Source organism: Rhopalosiphum padi, chromosome 4 (assembly GCF_020882245.1).
Source record: "Rhopalosiphum padi isolate XX-2018 chromosome 4, ASM2088224v1, whole genome shotgun sequence".
NCBI classification, from domain to species: Eukaryota; Metazoa; Arthropoda; class Insecta; order Hemiptera; family Aphididae; genus Rhopalosiphum; species Rhopalosiphum padi.
This window is the reverse complement of record NC_083600.1, coordinates 26,375,313-26,393,042: the sequence shown is the minus strand read 5'-3', so window position 1 is coordinate 26,393,042 and position 17,730 is coordinate 26,375,313. Positions and strand designations below refer to the sequence as shown.

Here is a 17,730-nt window from a genome sequence, read left to right as displayed (position 1 = left end):
CACTTAACTATAAATGGGCTAAGATTCTTTTTATAATATGATTGTTTATACAATTTAATATTATCATTTTTTACAAGATCAAAATATAAGTTATTCAACTTTTCCTATTATAAATAATTACGTCAAGGAATAAGGTGATACTTAATAGTTATTACTAATGAAGATTTACTTTAATTTCTTCTAACAAGTGGTTAGGTGAAAATCAAAGAAACAATGTGAATCAACATTTAAATGATTAAATATTTATTTTCGAAGATATTAGGTAGACAGGTAGTTAACAAAAGCGCTAAACAGTTTTGTAACAACAAAATAGACTTCATTGTCAAAAATGACATTTTATTGAGAGTATAAAAAATAATAATAATAATTAATAAGTAAACAAGTACAATATTTATAAGCTATTCGTAGTAGTTTAAATGTATAATTTGTATATAAATGAAATTTTAAACCATAAAAATAAATTGAGTTATAACATAAGCTTTCGTTAATTTACAAAATAAATGCATATTTATTTGATCAAAATACACAAAAAAAAAAAATGTTTAGAAAATCATTTTTTAATTTAAATAAAAAAAATAATAATAAATAAAAAAATGTATATTATGCTTTAATAAAAAGTAAAAAATAAAATAATAAATAACATACCACTAAAAGCAATTATAGCTATTAAAAAATAAAATGATTTTTATATCGTTCGCTAATTTCTTTCTTTAATATATTTATTAGGTAATATCAAGTAAACAACATCATGTTATAATAACTAAATGTTAATGTATCAAAAAAAAAAATAATAATAATAATAATAATAATGATATCAAAATATATGTATTGTGCTAGAATCTGCCATTGGTTAAGTTTGTGCTAAATATAATTGTCAAGCTATGACATAATACTAACATAAATATTTTCAAAAACTCAATACATTATATATAGAACAATAATCATATAAAAATAAATATATTGTAAAAACTCAAAATTTGGGAATAAGCTATACAAAATTATTTTATAAATTTCCATCCTATAAATAGGATAACTAAAAACAAAATTGGTTTTTTACCATAGTAATTCCAACTGCAAATATTATTAAATTGTATAGTAAATTTGATCAGACATTTTCTAACTAAATATATTCTACACATTTACTAAATAGTAAATAGGATAAAAAAGTGCGTTTTTTTAAGCAATGTAAATAATTTATATTTAATTTTATATTACACTATTTCAGTGCAGCATTTAGCTGATTAAAAACTTAACTTATTGAAAATGTAATTTATACAGTTTAAGAAAAATGACCTAATTTACTCAATAAATACCACATTTCAAAAGTAAGATAATATAAAACAGATACAATAGACAATATAAAATTATAACTGAAGATTAATTTAATATAATATTTATTATCAGAACATATTTTGAAATGTATAAAACAAATTAAAGAAATTCTTAAGAAGCATGGTGATTATAACTACTGAACTACATTTTCTTAAGCCTTTTTTGATATGTATTAATATCATATTTATAAAGAAATATATTTTTTAATTTACATAAAAAGGCAGTAAATGTATATAAAAAAAAAGTACTGATGAAATACAACAGGTAATACTGAAATTTTATTTTTAAGATAACCAATGATATATTCAGTATTCACATATTAGTGTTAATGGTTAAATTATGTCACACTGCCTTATGGTTAAATCCTGCCTATAAAAAAGCTCTTTCTTTTCCAAACTAGTACAATGGATGTAAAAATATTAAAGATGTGATTAGAATAAGGAACACCTAAGGTCGGTCAAACATATCATTAATACAATTTATTTTGGATCATATAATATAATCTAATACTACAAAAATTGAATTTCTATGCAAGATAATATGATTAATGATTATTGATTGTAAAACTAATATTTCATTTTGAGTTATTTCAATAATTAATATTTGGTGTTTAATTTTGGTAACCATTAAAGGCTAGCACAGTCATAAGGGAGTTATTTTAATGGTATATTATAGGTCAGAGGAGCTGTAAAAAAAAAAATATATATATATATATATATATAAATATCTTAACAAAAAGAAAAACAATATTTATAGATGAGAATTGAAATTGACAATTAAGTAACCTTATCCCCTTTCTATGAAAAAAAAATTTCATTGAAATATATTATGCTTGGCTAAAACCCGGAAGACTGAAACGCGAGAATAGAACTTAAATTAAAAATAAAACCATGGCAATTTATGTTATTAATTTTTATGTATGATTTCTAATAATTTAAAGTAGACGGCATCGTCCCTTCTTTTTCTTTTTAACCTGTAAAGCTGCTCTAGTTGAAGTTTCAAATACTTCACGGACACCCTCCTTACTTTTAGCTGAACATTCCAAATAAGCAAATGCATTGATCTTTTCGGCCATTGCTCGCCCCTCTTCTGGCCTCACAGGCTCTTGCTTCATTTTGCTCAGTTCACGAATTGTGTTTGGATCATTGCGCAAGTCTTTTTTGTTACCGACCAATATAATCGGCACATTTGGACAAAAATGTTTCACCTCTGGTGTCCATTTCTCTGGGATATTCTCTAACGAATCTGGTGAATCTATGGAGAAGCACATGAGGATAACATCCGTGTCAGGATAGGACAATGGTCTTAGTCTGTCATAATCTTCTTGACCCGCTGTATCCCACAGTGCTAGTTCTACTTGTTTGCCATCGACTTCTATATCAGCTACATAGTTCTCAAACACGGTGGGTACATATACTTCTGGGAATTGATCTTTGGAAAACACAATTAACAGACAAGTTTTTCCACAAGCACCGTCACCGACGATGACGAGTTTTTTTCTAATGGCAGCCATGATCTAAAACGGAAAACAGTACCACATTATACCACCAAACGTTTATTCTAGGTATTAAAGAGCGCAACAACCAAAAAGTAAAATGAATATACGATTGAATTGGGCTAATCAAACGCGCGCATACACCACACACATACATATCCACACATAGTCACACACACGACACTAACAGAACAGATTACAAATTAGTAATGAAAACTAAAACATAAGCAATACGCATAACTATATAACATGACAAATATAAATAATTGAAGATATTTTTTAGTTTAGCTTACAAGAAGAGTATTTAAATTCGATGTCCAACAGGTGTATTTTATTTTAATTAACGAGAAACTTTAAATAATTTAATTGCTTGATTGAATATTGAAGTGAAAATAAAAAAATAAACAAAATTTATCAGATATCAATGTTTACCTAATTTTTTTTATGTAGAGTAAGCAAACATAACCTCAAATTTAATTACATAGAGTTATGGTTTTTTTTTTTTAAATATTTCCGCGGTCAATTACGATGATATGATCATAGAATAAAGATATGATCATTGTGTTAATATTTTTTTGCGATAATCGTATATTGATTATTGAGAGTAACTCAGTGACATAGTTCTTTTAATTCCATTGGTGGAAATTCTTTTACCAAATGGCAAATCTACCTAGGCCGGTTTGCGATTACTTTGATCTATACTGTATAACATTACGTACTATTCAATATTACAGTAATACAGTACATATTTCAATATACTTACTAAAATCCACGATTGACGTATTAAAAGAATTTAACTCCCAAGTCCTGATGATGTAAAAAAGTGGTAAAAAAAACTTCTTAATATCTCATCAATATATAGGTATCAAAACAATATTATATAATCAGTACCTATTGAATTTTAGTTATTATGAATTGTTGAACATTTTTTTTTTTTAATTTAATTATATTATAAGAAAATTTTGGAAATGGAAAACCAATATGATTACATTTCAATATTTTATAATATAATATTTAGGTTTACACTGTTTACAGTGTGATAAAGTTTTCAGTTAACACTACATATTATTATTTTCACCTTTCACGGTTAAGTTAAGTTATAGATTTAATAATTTTAATCGTGATATTTCTGCAAGCTATTGTGGGCACCTAAATACACTTAACTATTTTCTATAGGAACAATATTGTCATCAATCATGAATATTGACTAAAGAGCATTAAAAACTTAAATTTTAACTATAAACATGAAGAAGCAAGTCATGTTTAGTATGTATCTACCTAATATTTTTCAAAACTATTGACGTAGTAAAATACTAAAAAAATGTTGACACAGCATTACAAATAATAAAATTACAGTCGAGTTGTGATAACTCGAAGTTGAAGGGAGATAAAATTCGTTTCGAGATATGTATTATTCAAGATATCTAACTCGAATATATATTAATTTATATTTCTAAAGGAATAAAAAAAAATTTGAGTTGTCAAATTTTTCGAATTATCGCAACTCGACTATACAATAATTTAGATTAACTACCTACTAAAAGCAAATATACGACAAACAAGTCACTATATATTATAGATAAGAAATAGGAACCTATATACTTGGTTACTTAAGAGGACGCCACAGCTTTACTACATGTAATGTCCGTTTTACAAACGTACAACATATAGCAAAATATGTTACGTTCACAATAGTTAATTTTTGCTTAATATTTAGTGATTTTTAAAATTAGAGTGTACAGTAGTAAAATGATCATAACTTGCTTCGTAATCAAAATATCAATAAAATAAGCTTTTGAGATACCCTAGATAATAATCTTAAATTTAAATTCTGTAATAGGTCAATTAACTCTAATTTTAAAAATGACAAAGTAAAATAGTCTATTGTGAACGTAAAATTTGCCATATTGTACGTTTGTAAGACAGAGATAACACATGTGGGTGTGGCGTCGTCTTAATGTTAAAATTTTAAATTACCCAAGTGATTAAGAGTTTTATGACTTTGTGAATGATCCAATACGAATGTAATATAATATATAATAAGAAATGGACATTTAGACTAATTTTAAAACAAAAAGCAATTTAAATAACTTAAGTCTATATTTCTATTTAAAATGTATTTAATAATATTCTATCACGCGAACGTAACGAACGTTCAATGTTTAATGTAAAAAATATAAATGTCTTATGTGGTAGTGTGGTACTTATGTACCTACAATCACTACAACCTACCTACACTAAGTTAATATAAATTATGTAAATACGTAGAACTAATAACAAATTACTACATTAATATGTAAAAAATGTATAACTTAATAACATATTACATAGCCAGCATAGTCAGTGAAGTCAGTCTCATAAAAGTTCAAATATAAACTATTCCATAATCAATAATAAGTATTAATAACTTATCCTACTTGTACTCCAACATGCAATCATTCATGTCATCAAAACCTTATCGCATTTGTTATATTGTTATTTTAAATCTCACACCTTTGGGCGTTGTCTATCAATATCTATAGCTATGTATTTACAATTTATATTTTAATCATTATTTCAAATTTTCAATCAAAAATAAATACAATTTGCAAAATAGATACCTATTAAAAAAGTTTTGCAAATACGATTTAAGGTAAAGGAAATATAGGTACCTTAGGTACTTATTAAGTATAACTTTCAACAATCATGAAGATTGAGGACAAAAGATAGGTACCTGCTAGATAAGTACTAGGTACATCTAGTTTTTATTCTTCATGTGTATGTGTATACTATTATACATAGCTATCTACTTTTAAAACATAGATAATTATACAATATATTAATAATTTATACAGGTAGGTACTAAAAATAAATTGATAGGTACATATAGGTAATTTATCATCCGTATATATTATGTTAATATAATTATCATTTAAAAGTTGATTTGGCATAAAGTACATAAAATACAAATTTAAAGTTTATAGACATATTAATATTTATTTTTTTATTTTTTTTTCATTACATATTTGTCAATATTTATAAATTATTATACAATATAATGCATTTATAATATTATATAACATAATAACAGTCAACAGCGTGCATATAGGTACATTTGTCCTATGATGGCATCGATAAATGATTATTGGTGTTCCTTTTGAAATCTGAAAAGCTTTTTTTCGGGGTAACGGGTAACCTACACTTTATCCGGACTGTTTAGTTATTATTGAATCACAGAATAATTCTAATAACTAACCAATACGGCAATACCTATTGGCTATTAATCTTACCTGGATTTACCAATACCTAATTATCAAATAACTTAAGCTTACTATTAAATACTTTAAATATAAGACAAATAGGTAGGTACCTATTTTAATGTGCTTGTGCTTGTTAATATTATATTAATGTCTAATGACTACGATTTATGAATACGGTCAGATGAGACTATGGGATAAGTAGCTGTACTGACGGTACTGTCATATTGTCTCTGTCTTACAACTTACAAGTGCGTAACGAACTAACGATACATAGTAAATTTATGCTTAGCAGTTCAGTTTAAGTTGTGTTAGTAATTAGTATTAATATTTATTATTTATACTAACGTCAGTTAAATCAAGGAGTGCGGTACCAATAATATACACTGTAACCTGTAATCATTTTAGATTCTGAGCATAGCGATGAATATAATTATATTACTAAAATACAATGGATTTTTAGTGTATTTTTTGTGTGTTGCGTGTACTGTGTATACGATAAGTACTTAATCAAAAAATACTTCGGTTTTTATCTTTGAAAGTGGTCTAAGATAGAAAATTAGATTTAGTTTGTACTTCGAAGAGGTTCAAATTAAAAATTCCCAGTATATTATCAGAAAAAATAAACAAAAAATGAAAGATTTGTATGCAAAACTAGTTTTTGATAAAATCGATACGAAATTAGGTATTTGTTATATCTACGAATAATAACCTTAGCTGGTAGTTGAAAATTTCAGTAAATGTGTACCTATGTTAGCCTTAGTATTTTCTACATAAAGTTAATTTTTCAAAATATTTTAACTTTTATAAGCTATTTATAGATACTTGGAATTTATAATTTTGTATTCGTTTTATTTCTAAAAAAGTTAATAACAATTTTTTGCTGAGTTAAACAGCTTAAAAATATAATACAAAATTTCATATAAGTCGTTTTTACGGCTATATAAAAATATTTTAAATATATTTGCTAAAATTATTTTTTCTAGCATTAAATGTTCAAATCGAATTTTTTCAAAATAATTGTTTCACACTCACAGTAAAAAATTATAAAATGTGCAATTTTTACAGATAAGGCTTGACCATTTAATACAGTTCCTCCGTAATAGATCTACTTTGTTCAGAATAGGTTTTCGGCGTTTTCGCATAGAATAGTCAAAACTCAAAATTATTTATCATTGAATTCAAATTTAACACATCCATTACAATGACCCATTTGACGTATATATCGTACAGCAGAGGGGGTAGGTAGTAGATACCCATTTGTCTACATTTTTATAATCTGAAACTTTTATCAAAGAAAAAAATCAGAATCAAATAATGTCAATGGGCGAAACGGTAGCAGCGAAATGTCCAGGTTCAAACAATATTATCGGGACTATTTTTTTTAATATTTTAATTTTATAGTAAGTTATAAGTGTGTAAAATACTCAATGCCCAGTGGCGTGTTTACAGGGTAGGCCGGCTAGGCCTGGACCTACCCAATTTTTATTTGACTGTGGTTTTTTTTATCTAAAATAAAAAAATGTTACTATTAATATTATTAATATGCATTATTGAATATTATTATCATATTATATTCATACCCATATCCCATTTGATAGGACAAATTGTCCCTAATAGTTATAAACACACTTACATGCTACAGAACAAAACTGGCCTACCCAATTATTTTGTGCTGGACAGTGGACACGCCACTGAAAATACTAAAATTTAAAAATGCTTTTGCCTCTTATGACTCGCTGAACGCTGAAAATTAAAAAATCCATTAACCAACTTCTACAAACATTAAAATAAAATTGGTTTAATATAATAAATCAATATTCAAAATAAATAAAAGCTAGTAGCGAACACATGAAACTGCTAAACGTAAATTTGTTAGTGAAATTATTAGTTGAAAAAATTATGGTAACTCGTTGGTACATAATCAGTAATTATACATACCTACTTTAAAGAAATTAAGTGATGTGCAGAACTTTCCTATCCATTGTGTTGTATAAAGTTTAGATTTATGCATACACATTTGGACATTTAGTCTTTAAAATGTAGGAGCCCAATCTGTATAAAAAATATTTTATAAAATAGCTATCTACAATTTTTGAAAATATCAACTTTTTTTTCTTTAATAAATTAATAATTGTACTTGTATAATCAGTCGTATTGATGTTCAAAATTCAACATACCAATTATTATTTTTATATGTTCTAATTATGTTTTATATGTCATTATTTTATATGTTTATACACAAAAGGATAAATTGTAAATCAACAATTGTTTATTAGATTATTTAGATGTTACGTACATTTCTGAATACATAACTTAATAAGTCACCTTGAATTATAAATATAACTATGTTTCCAATAAATTATTAATTTAACATTTTAATATTTTGTTGAAAAACTTGAAAATTCAAATTGCTCATCATTTTATTTCTTAATTCTTTTCACTATTGAATGAAAATAATAAATAGAAAAATCCATTAAGTTCAATCAAAATATTTATCATATTGAACAACGCACTATGACTATACAGTGAAACATCTTCATAATAATACAGTGTCAACCATGGTGTGAATTCTGTTATTTAAAACATTTATAATATATATTATATACAATACTGTTTATCATTGGCTTTATGACAAAACACTAGTCAAAATGTAGTTTTTTTTTTGTAATATATTCATGCATTATAATATAATATATACACAGTTAAATGCTTTCAAAATACATGTTGGTGTAATAGATAACTTAATTATCTAGTATTATAAAAATAATGACATTTTTTATTTTTCCTGTGAAATTAACTATAAGTTTTGCTATAAGTCTCAATGTTTTAGAGGTATATTGAAAATAGTTTTCCAAATAAATAGGCTCATTCAATATTGTTACTTACATTTTTTAAGTTCTACTACTTCTGCTTTGAACCCTTAATTTACAATGTGTAAATTATTTAAATATTTTTTTTTTACATGCCATTGAATAATATTATATAACTAAAACAGGATTTACAACATTTTAACTGAATCCAACACTAGAGAATTTGTATCACATCAATTTTAATTTTTAAATACTAATGTAATATCTACTACAGTTAGTTCTGCTTAATGTGATCACTGGTTTATGTTAACCATTTATTGGAATCAAAATTAAAAATCCCAAACCATATATCATGTTACTAATGTTAAATTAACCTTTTATTAGAATTATCAATTACCGGATAATTCTACATTTTTAAGAACATTCTTATTGTTTTAATGGTATTTCAAATTTTCACTAAAAAGAAACAATAATTGTTTTGAAAAACTTAAAAGAAGCTATTCAAAAATATGGTGATAACGATACTTTTCAGTTGTTCCAAAAATTATAGGTACAATGCACATACATTATTATTTATTTAATTTTAAATAATTAAAAATCATGTATATATTATATTAATTGAATATGGATTTTAATTTCAGGCTAATATGAAAATGAAAATAATAGATAGTTTCTTTACTTTATTTTAATTTAATTTTAAACATATATATAAATATAAACTCATCAATAAAGAAAAATGTTTTATGGAACCAACCGGTTAATAGAAACAAAATTATCTGAACCACATTGGTATCACATTGATCATATTAAGCGGAACTCGCTGTATTTAATAATTTTGTAAAACGTTTAAATATTGGATTAACAGTCATCAGAAATGACCATACAAATAAATAAGTCATATACTCATATATACATTTTGTTCATATTAAGATATCCTTAAGTTCTAAATAAATATTACCAGTTACAATAATTCTGATAGTATATACTGCTAACTGGGAACCATTCTCATTAAAATATAGTGTTGTCTAATTAAAAAATAAATATTAAACCATTGCATTCATATGACACTTTTAAAAGGAGCTCTGTAAGAATTAAAGCTTAGTCATACAAAAATATATTGGTCTATATTTTTTCTTATACTTTAAAAGACGTATCTAAATATAAGACCTTTTTAAAATTACCATACAAATTTTAACTTTAATCTAAAATGAAACTTATAGATTACTTCAATCCAATAAAATTATTTAAACATACCTTTTTAAAGATGTATTTTTATAATACTAATGTTTAAATAAAATAAATAACTTTTTCATAATGATAAAAAAAAAAAAGAATTTTTAGCTAAATGACAAACAAATTAACTCTTTACTCTGTTAATAACCTGCCATGTTTAAAAATGAATGAGTATAAAAGTCACTTACATGACATCATAGAATTTTCAGTAAGTAGCCATTTAAAACATATTTTAAATGATACCTAATAAAATCTAGGCATTAAAAATAAATTTAATAAAATCTAAACTTTTATTAGTAAATTTCTTAAAAAGTACAAGCATATAAATATTGGTTAATGAACAAACGTAATAATAGTATTTAAAAAAACTAAGCTAAGGAATACATCATGGGATTCCTGGCACAGCAGGTCCATAAAAAAAAAATATATATGTGTAAATATATATATATTTACGATACAGAAATATTGTATTATATTGAAGGTAGCGAAAAATGAGTCTCGTTAAAATGTTTCAATTATTTTGTAGTTTCAACTTTATTTTTACAGAACAGTTATTATAATATAAAAAATAAAGTTAAAATAAGTTACAAAATGCACTATGATTAGTGATTACCCGATAAAAATTCTCCCCAAACAGTTTTGCTTTGTACATATTTTGGCAAACAATAGGAATACATGATTATAATTATAGTGTTTATTATAGAAAAATAAAATGATATATTTTGTCTTGCACCATGATTTGTACAATCAGGTTTATTTGTTTTAAATGCTGAAAATCCTTAAAACGACATGGTAATTTGAAAAATTGTATAAAAATATGATATATTTTATTTTCTAAGTAGATTTTTATATTCTTGAAATTACATCACTTACAACAAGGCACATTTGCCTTTCTTCTTTTTCTTTACTTGTAGTGCAGCTCTTGTTGATGTTTCAAAAACTTCACGAACTCCTTCTTTGCTTTTTGCTGAACATTCCAAATAAGCAAATGCATTGATCTTTTCGGCCATTGCTCGTCCTTCTTCTGGCCTCACAGGCTCTTGTTTCATCTTGTTCAACTCACGGATTGTGTTTGGATCATTGCGCAAGTCTTTTTTGTTACCGACCAATATAATCGGCACATTTGGACAGAAATGTTTCACCTCTGGTGTCCATTTCTCTGGGATATTCTCTAACGAATCTGGTGAATCTATGGAGAAGCACATGAGGATAACATCCGTGTCAGGATAGGACAATGGTCTTAGTCTGTCATAATCTTCTTGACCCGCTGTATCCCACAGTGCTAGTTCTACTTGTTTGCCATCGACTTCTATATCAGCTACATAGTTCTCAAACACGGTGGGTACATATACTTCTGGGAATTGATCTTTGGAAAACACAATTAACAGACAAGTTTTTCCACAAGCACCGTCACCGACGATGACAAGTTTCTTACGGATTGCTGCCATTATGTCGGAATGTTATGCTTATCAAAAAAAAAAACTAGGCGTTGGCCCTGTTTCGAATTTTAACTACAAAATCAATCACAAATACACAGTTGTTCACAGTTATTAAATAAATACAAAACTTTTAAACGAAGTATAAATTATTACAAGTATGCAATTAACTGGATAGTAAAACTAATAAAAAAAGTTTCGAGCAAATTACGGAGTGAAATGTGAATGAGCTCATCGCGATCGCCAATTATTGGATAATTTATCATTACTGATATTCGGGGAAACCATTGCTTAATCTGAACGACATTGTGCCTAATCGACGTTGTTCCCACTCGAACGTTAAACGTGGGCAGTCGTCGTATAGTAGCAGTAAACAGTAGGTAGCAGCTGTTAAACAGTAATAAAATAAAAACCCAATGTCATTTATAGGCTTATAGTTATTTATTATTATTAATTACGGGATAGGCCAAAAATAATTGTAAAAAACGTTTAATATTAAAACATGTAATGTACCTATTTTCGATTCAAGTGTAATATTTAAAAAATACAATAATGCTCAGGTATGCGTTTATGTTAATTATTAACTATACCTATCCGGTTTATTATTTAAATACAATTCGATTAAATTTATAAAAAATATCCGAATGTACTAATGTAGACACTGTATGGGCGTAGACGGATTTTCTGACAAGTTAATTTCTTTTAATAGCAATATTATCATTTAACAAATTAGCAAAGAATATAATAATACCAACCTTTATAAATTATAATATTCAATTTTTTCTATGATAAAACAATTAAATATTAATGCCGTTACAGCGTTACCTATAGGTGCTACCACTGCTACCTAAAGCATATTTATTATTTATTGCTTTGTGTGTAATATACCTACAAAAATATGGAATCACAATAAAGTATTTTAAAGGTACCTCCCTAAATGTTTTGAATCATGATCAGTGATCTTTATAATATTATAGTCTTCAAGGTCCAAATCAATTTACTGACTGATGATTCTGCTGATGCTTAATAGGTAGATATATTGAATAGGTATATTATACTATTAATTATAAATAAATAATATTAATATCAATGATTATACTTATTAAGTTATAAATAGGCAATTGTATTATTTAAATTTACATATTGACATTAACTTAAATGATGGCTCACTATTAATAGCATACCTATTCATAACTTTTTTAAGAGGAGGGGATCAATTAAAAAATACTAGTCCTTAACCCATGTACACTAAATAGATGTTTTAACATGGACAAAAGTAATATAATAAATTCTGTATTATTAGTATTATTATTTTAATTTTCTATAATATCTTCCAATAATATCTTAAGACTAAATTAATACAGTTCAACAATTACAACTATATATATAAATAAAAAAAATAGTCTTTACAAACAATACATATATGATATATGTAATGTAAGTAATAGTATGTACTATAGTAGATATATAAAAAAAATACAACTGAAACTGCAATTTGTATTGTTAATTGTAATCACGGTAGATTATAATCTACTATAATCTACCATGATTGTAATGTTATAATGTGTCCATGGTTTTAAAGTATTTGATATTATGTACCAAATTATTGAATTTGTAAATTGTAATAACAATTTGTAATAGGTACCAAGAATATATTGGCAAATTTTTAATATACCTAATAGAATAAAATATAAAATAAATAAAAAAAAAGTATTTATATTATCTTAAATAATGTTAAGTGATACTAGAGCCCTCAAATTCAAAGGCCCAGTTAATAGTATAACATAACAAAGAATCAAAGACTTAATTTCCTACCCACGAAATAAAAAAACGAGTCCCTAAAATTATTTATAGATAGATAAAATATAAACTGGGTGAACACACTGGCACTTGACTTATTTTATTAATTTCAAAATATTTAATAGTGATCTCTCAGTTACACCCATGATTATGCAGATATATATATTATAAGTATTTACTATCATATTTACAGCTGTCGTTGTTATAATTAATGCATTTTACTATCATCGTGTGACCCTGGCATGATAGTGAGATGAGCAATTAGATCTATACATGGGCGCCCATTAGAGGGGGGGGGGCAATTGTCTCAAGAAAGACAAGGCATTTATTCCTTCCCCCATGGAAAAATGATATTAACTTATAATTGAATATATTAATATATCAATTACATTATACATATATATGTATATTTAAATATTTTATTTCCTATTGTTTTCCTCTACTTAATAAAATGTATTTTAATTAACTATAATATACCAATACAAATATAAGTTATTTAAATAATAACATATCTATATATATATTTTGAAATAACATTACACATTTATTGAGCTTAAATTTGAGATTTTTTATTTTGCCCCTCCTTAAAATGTTACCTATAACTTATGGGTAAGTACCCATGAATGGATCTATACCTATTGTCTATGTACTATTTGTTATTTGTATATTATACCTACAGTAATATGTAGAATTGTCATATTTTCATATAAAATAAGTATTATATCATAATATAATATTCTTAAGTTTTTTCTTTTAAATTTTTAAAAATAACCATGAAAGGATCAGCAGATTTCCACTTGTATATGCCTCTGGACGTATTGATAAACAATCATGCAGTCATGTGGGTACCTATTATAGTATAACCAGGTAGGCAAGTAGGTACTTCATCTTGTACCGAGTTGTACCTATAATTAAAACAATATTTATTTAGCGAAGGCACAAGTTTTAATTTTAATTTTTAAACAAAATTCTGATGATTCTGATTCTAGATTATAATACATTTCTAAATATAGGTGAAGGCGGAGGTAACATTTGCTGTAGAACAAGTATATATCACAGATTTGATTTCCACCACTAGACCAGCATTTAGGCATATTATACAGGTTGGTTCTTCTATCATAAAACGCTCATTTTTTCAAAAGGGTGAACTTTTTTCAATTTTTTTAGTTTCATGCTTTTTTAAAACTACATAATATTTTTATTTTTTTTCACCTTTATAAAATCACTATCAACTTTTGGTTTTCAAATGGCAATCTATCTTTAAAATGTCATAAAATGGAAGGGATATTTTTATGAATTTTAACGTTAAAATTAATATTTTTTATTTAACCGTTAGTGAGTTATAGTTTTAAAGCTGCTCAAAGTTGGGTGGTTTGAGGTTTTTAGGTTTTCGTTCTACAAGTTATTACAACTGTGAGGCGTTGGTAACTACAGGTACAAAGTTTATCGCTGCGTCGATAGTCGATAACGAGTTTATTACATATGAGATATGAAACAAGAAGTATTATAAAAACCGAAAGCCGCCGAATATTAAAAAGCTATATTTCGCTAAAAAAATAATAATTTAAACGTTAAAATTCATAAAAAATAGCCCTATTAATTTAATGCATTTTAAATATAGGTTGCCATTTGATAATCAAAAGTTGATAGTTATTTCGCTATTAAATAAAAGGGTGAAAAAAACAAAAATTTCATACAGTTTGAGAAAAGCACAAAACAAAATATTTAAAAAAAAAAAAATAAAAAAAGTGATTACTTGACGAGGTTAGGTTATATAGTATTATAATAATTATAGTATATTATATACAGCTACACTCAGCTACGCCTAAAAGACATCAATAACTGGCGATTTATATTATCTGAGTTTAATAGCATTGCTTTAAATTTATTTATAGCAGACTTTATATCGAATAGATTTTGATTTTAATAAATAATACGTATAAAAAGATAAGGTGGTGATGGGCACCTACCTATATTAGAACCATAAAAGTACCTGGTATTTTGTATTTTTATGTACTATACTTGTGTGTATGATAAGCTTTAATTATAGTTTAGATTAAAATTTAGTATAATATCACAGAAAAGTAATTTTATTAAGAGGTATAAATAATAATGTCGATATCGATATGTAGGATAAATTGGTTCTTATCAATAGACTCAAAGCCTTCTATTAGATCCAGGGGGGATATACGTCTACTGTAATTCAGCTTTAAAAAAAACGTGTGTAAAAGAGGCTTCATATTAAAAAATTGTATTGAGGTTGCAATAGTTTCTACTTAAATCCGTTATTAATAATTATAATAATAGGAATTATTCATATTTTTTTACGTTCTTTTTTGAAAATATGTGGAATATTTTTAATCAAGAATCATTATAAAATGTAAAATTATTCATCCATACAAATTCATATACATATTTGATATTACATGATTCATACAATTTTATTATTTTTGTGTGAATAATTAAATGAAATAAACCGTAATCGTATGTCTAGGTGAAGTATCGATAGGAAAATTAAATTAACAACAAAAATATATGTTCTTTTTTTACATTTTGAATCGAGGAATGGGGATGGCACAGAGGTTAGTCATTTAACATCTTTCTCGTCGAGCCACCATAGTTTATTTAATTAATAAGTATAACATTGAATGTGGGCTTTTAATAAGGCTCTAACCACCCTGAGTATTTAGAACTTCGGCTTATAACAAAGTTCCTGTAATTAAGGTCCTCGTCTTTCTTCCATTTTCTTCTGGAGAACTTTTTGGAGAATTTTTACTGCCTTAAAAGTTGATACAGACAAAAAAACCTTCATTGCAAAATCTATTGGTACATACATCGCTCCACTCAAAATTTAAAATAGGTAGGTATTATTCTTATCCCGGGTTGTATAAAAAATGTAATGGTTCATTAAAATTGAATGGCCAATTATGGGTCACTAAATCATATTTAAGTGACTATTATTGATTCATTAAATATTAAATAAATGTTTTTATGATTCGGTATAATTATTATATATTATTAAATACTCAGAAACTAATTTAGATAAATTAATAAAAAATGATAATTATGTTAATGTTATATAGGTACAATTTCTGAAGTATTTAATGTTTTTATAAAATCTATTTAAACGTGAATTTGTAATAAGATTTCTATTTTGTCCATAAAATGTGGAGCTTTATTCTAAACTTGTGTTACGTGTAGCTAAGTAAAAAGGCCAATTTGGGAGATAATACTATCTTTTTATTTTCAGGTAAAACGTTTATTCATGTAGGAGTATATTATATTTTGCTCTTTTGTCAAATTACTGAATATTGGATACCTCTGATCTGGTAACTATTCTTTATGGAATTATATCATTATTTAATTCTTTATTATTTAAATATTATATTTTCTTCAAAGACTGAATCAGTTTTGTAGCTCTTTTAAATAAGTTTGAGTAACTTAAAGGTTCGAATTAGGTTGACGTTAATTGAGATTTTTCCAGTATTTTAGAATGTATTATACTGGCTATCCCTGTGCACTTCGTTGCCCGTATAAAATGCATATGTGTTAAATTTGGTAACTAATGCTAACATTTAAGGGTTACGCGTGTGGATAAATAATATTTTTGGTTTTCTGATTTGGTATATAGATGATATTTCCGACATATCAATTTTATATAGTTGTTCGGGGCGGGGCGTCCAGTGTTGCTTCTTTTTGATCATTTAACAGCAGCATTTTTTTAAAATTATTTTTCTTTTTTTTAATAACACCCAAATTTGAATTACTTTTCATTCTGGACCAAAAACCAACAATTCTTAAAGGTTTAAAGTGTTCAAAAACAACGAAAAAGTTATGTACTGCTATACTACATCAACTATTCACTAAAATACTAATTTCTAATAATACCTAGCTAATAATTGGTAAAACGGATGAAAAAATATCTTTATGTGCGTATTTGCCTTTTATTTAAAAAATTAAAATTCGATTTTTCATAAAATTATAGAATTATAATTATGTTTAAAATCTGCTCCACAATAAACTCTTTAATTTAAAAAATAAATAAAGATAATCAGATTAGTAGTTTTAGAGAACATGCGTGACAAAGATTTCCATTTTAAAATTTATATAATATAGAATATAGATAATATAGATAAAACTTAAATAATATTTTTAATTTTAATTAGACTACAAAAAAAATTATTTATTTTTAAATTCTGATTTTTTAAAAAACGTCAACATTAATTACAATGTTAACTTTTGTATTATTTCATAAGATAAAAAATAATAATGAGTATACTAAATCCGTTTAGGGACTATATATTTTTTTTTCGTTTATAGTAAGTGCTGGTTCCTGTTTATATTTTTATCATACATTAAGTTAATAAATATGAGATGCGTTTTAG

General features: G+C 25.6%; 2 protein-coding genes across 2 annotated transcripts; both read right to left on the bottom strand.

Moving 5' to 3' along the window:
- Positions 1-226: 226 nt before the first annotated feature.
- LOC132929430 (ras-like GTP-binding protein Rho1) lies at positions 227-3,272 on the bottom strand. Its single transcript, XM_060994769.1, has 2 exons — positions 3,121-3,272; positions 227-2,848 (listed from the first exon to the last, which is right to left on the bottom strand). Exon 2 carries the CDS (start codon positions 2,843-2,845, stop codon positions 2,267-2,269), a length of 579 nt encoding a protein of 192 aa, XP_060850752.1. The 5' UTR covers positions 2,846-2,848; positions 3,121-3,272; the 3' UTR covers positions 227-2,266.
- A 7,104-nt stretch (positions 3,273-10,376) lies between these two features.
- On the bottom strand, positions 10,377-11,808 carry LOC132929431 (ras-like GTP-binding protein Rho1). Its single transcript, XM_060994770.1, has one exon. It carries the CDS (start codon positions 11,555-11,557, stop codon positions 10,979-10,981), a length of 579 nt encoding a protein of 192 aa, XP_060850753.1. The 5' UTR covers positions 11,558-11,808; the 3' UTR covers positions 10,377-10,978.
- Between the last annotated feature and the right edge of the window lie 5,922 nt (positions 11,809-17,730).

Excerpts from the sequence above, each read along its gene's own strand:
- LOC132929431 (XM_060994770.1), bottom strand. The coding sequence starts at position 11,557 with ATGGCAGCAATCCGTAAGAAACTTGTCATCGTCGGTGACGGTGCTTGT.
- LOC132929430 (XM_060994769.1), bottom strand. The coding sequence starts at position 2,845 with ATGGCTGCCATTAGAAAAAAACTCGTCATCGTCGGTGACGGTGCTTGT.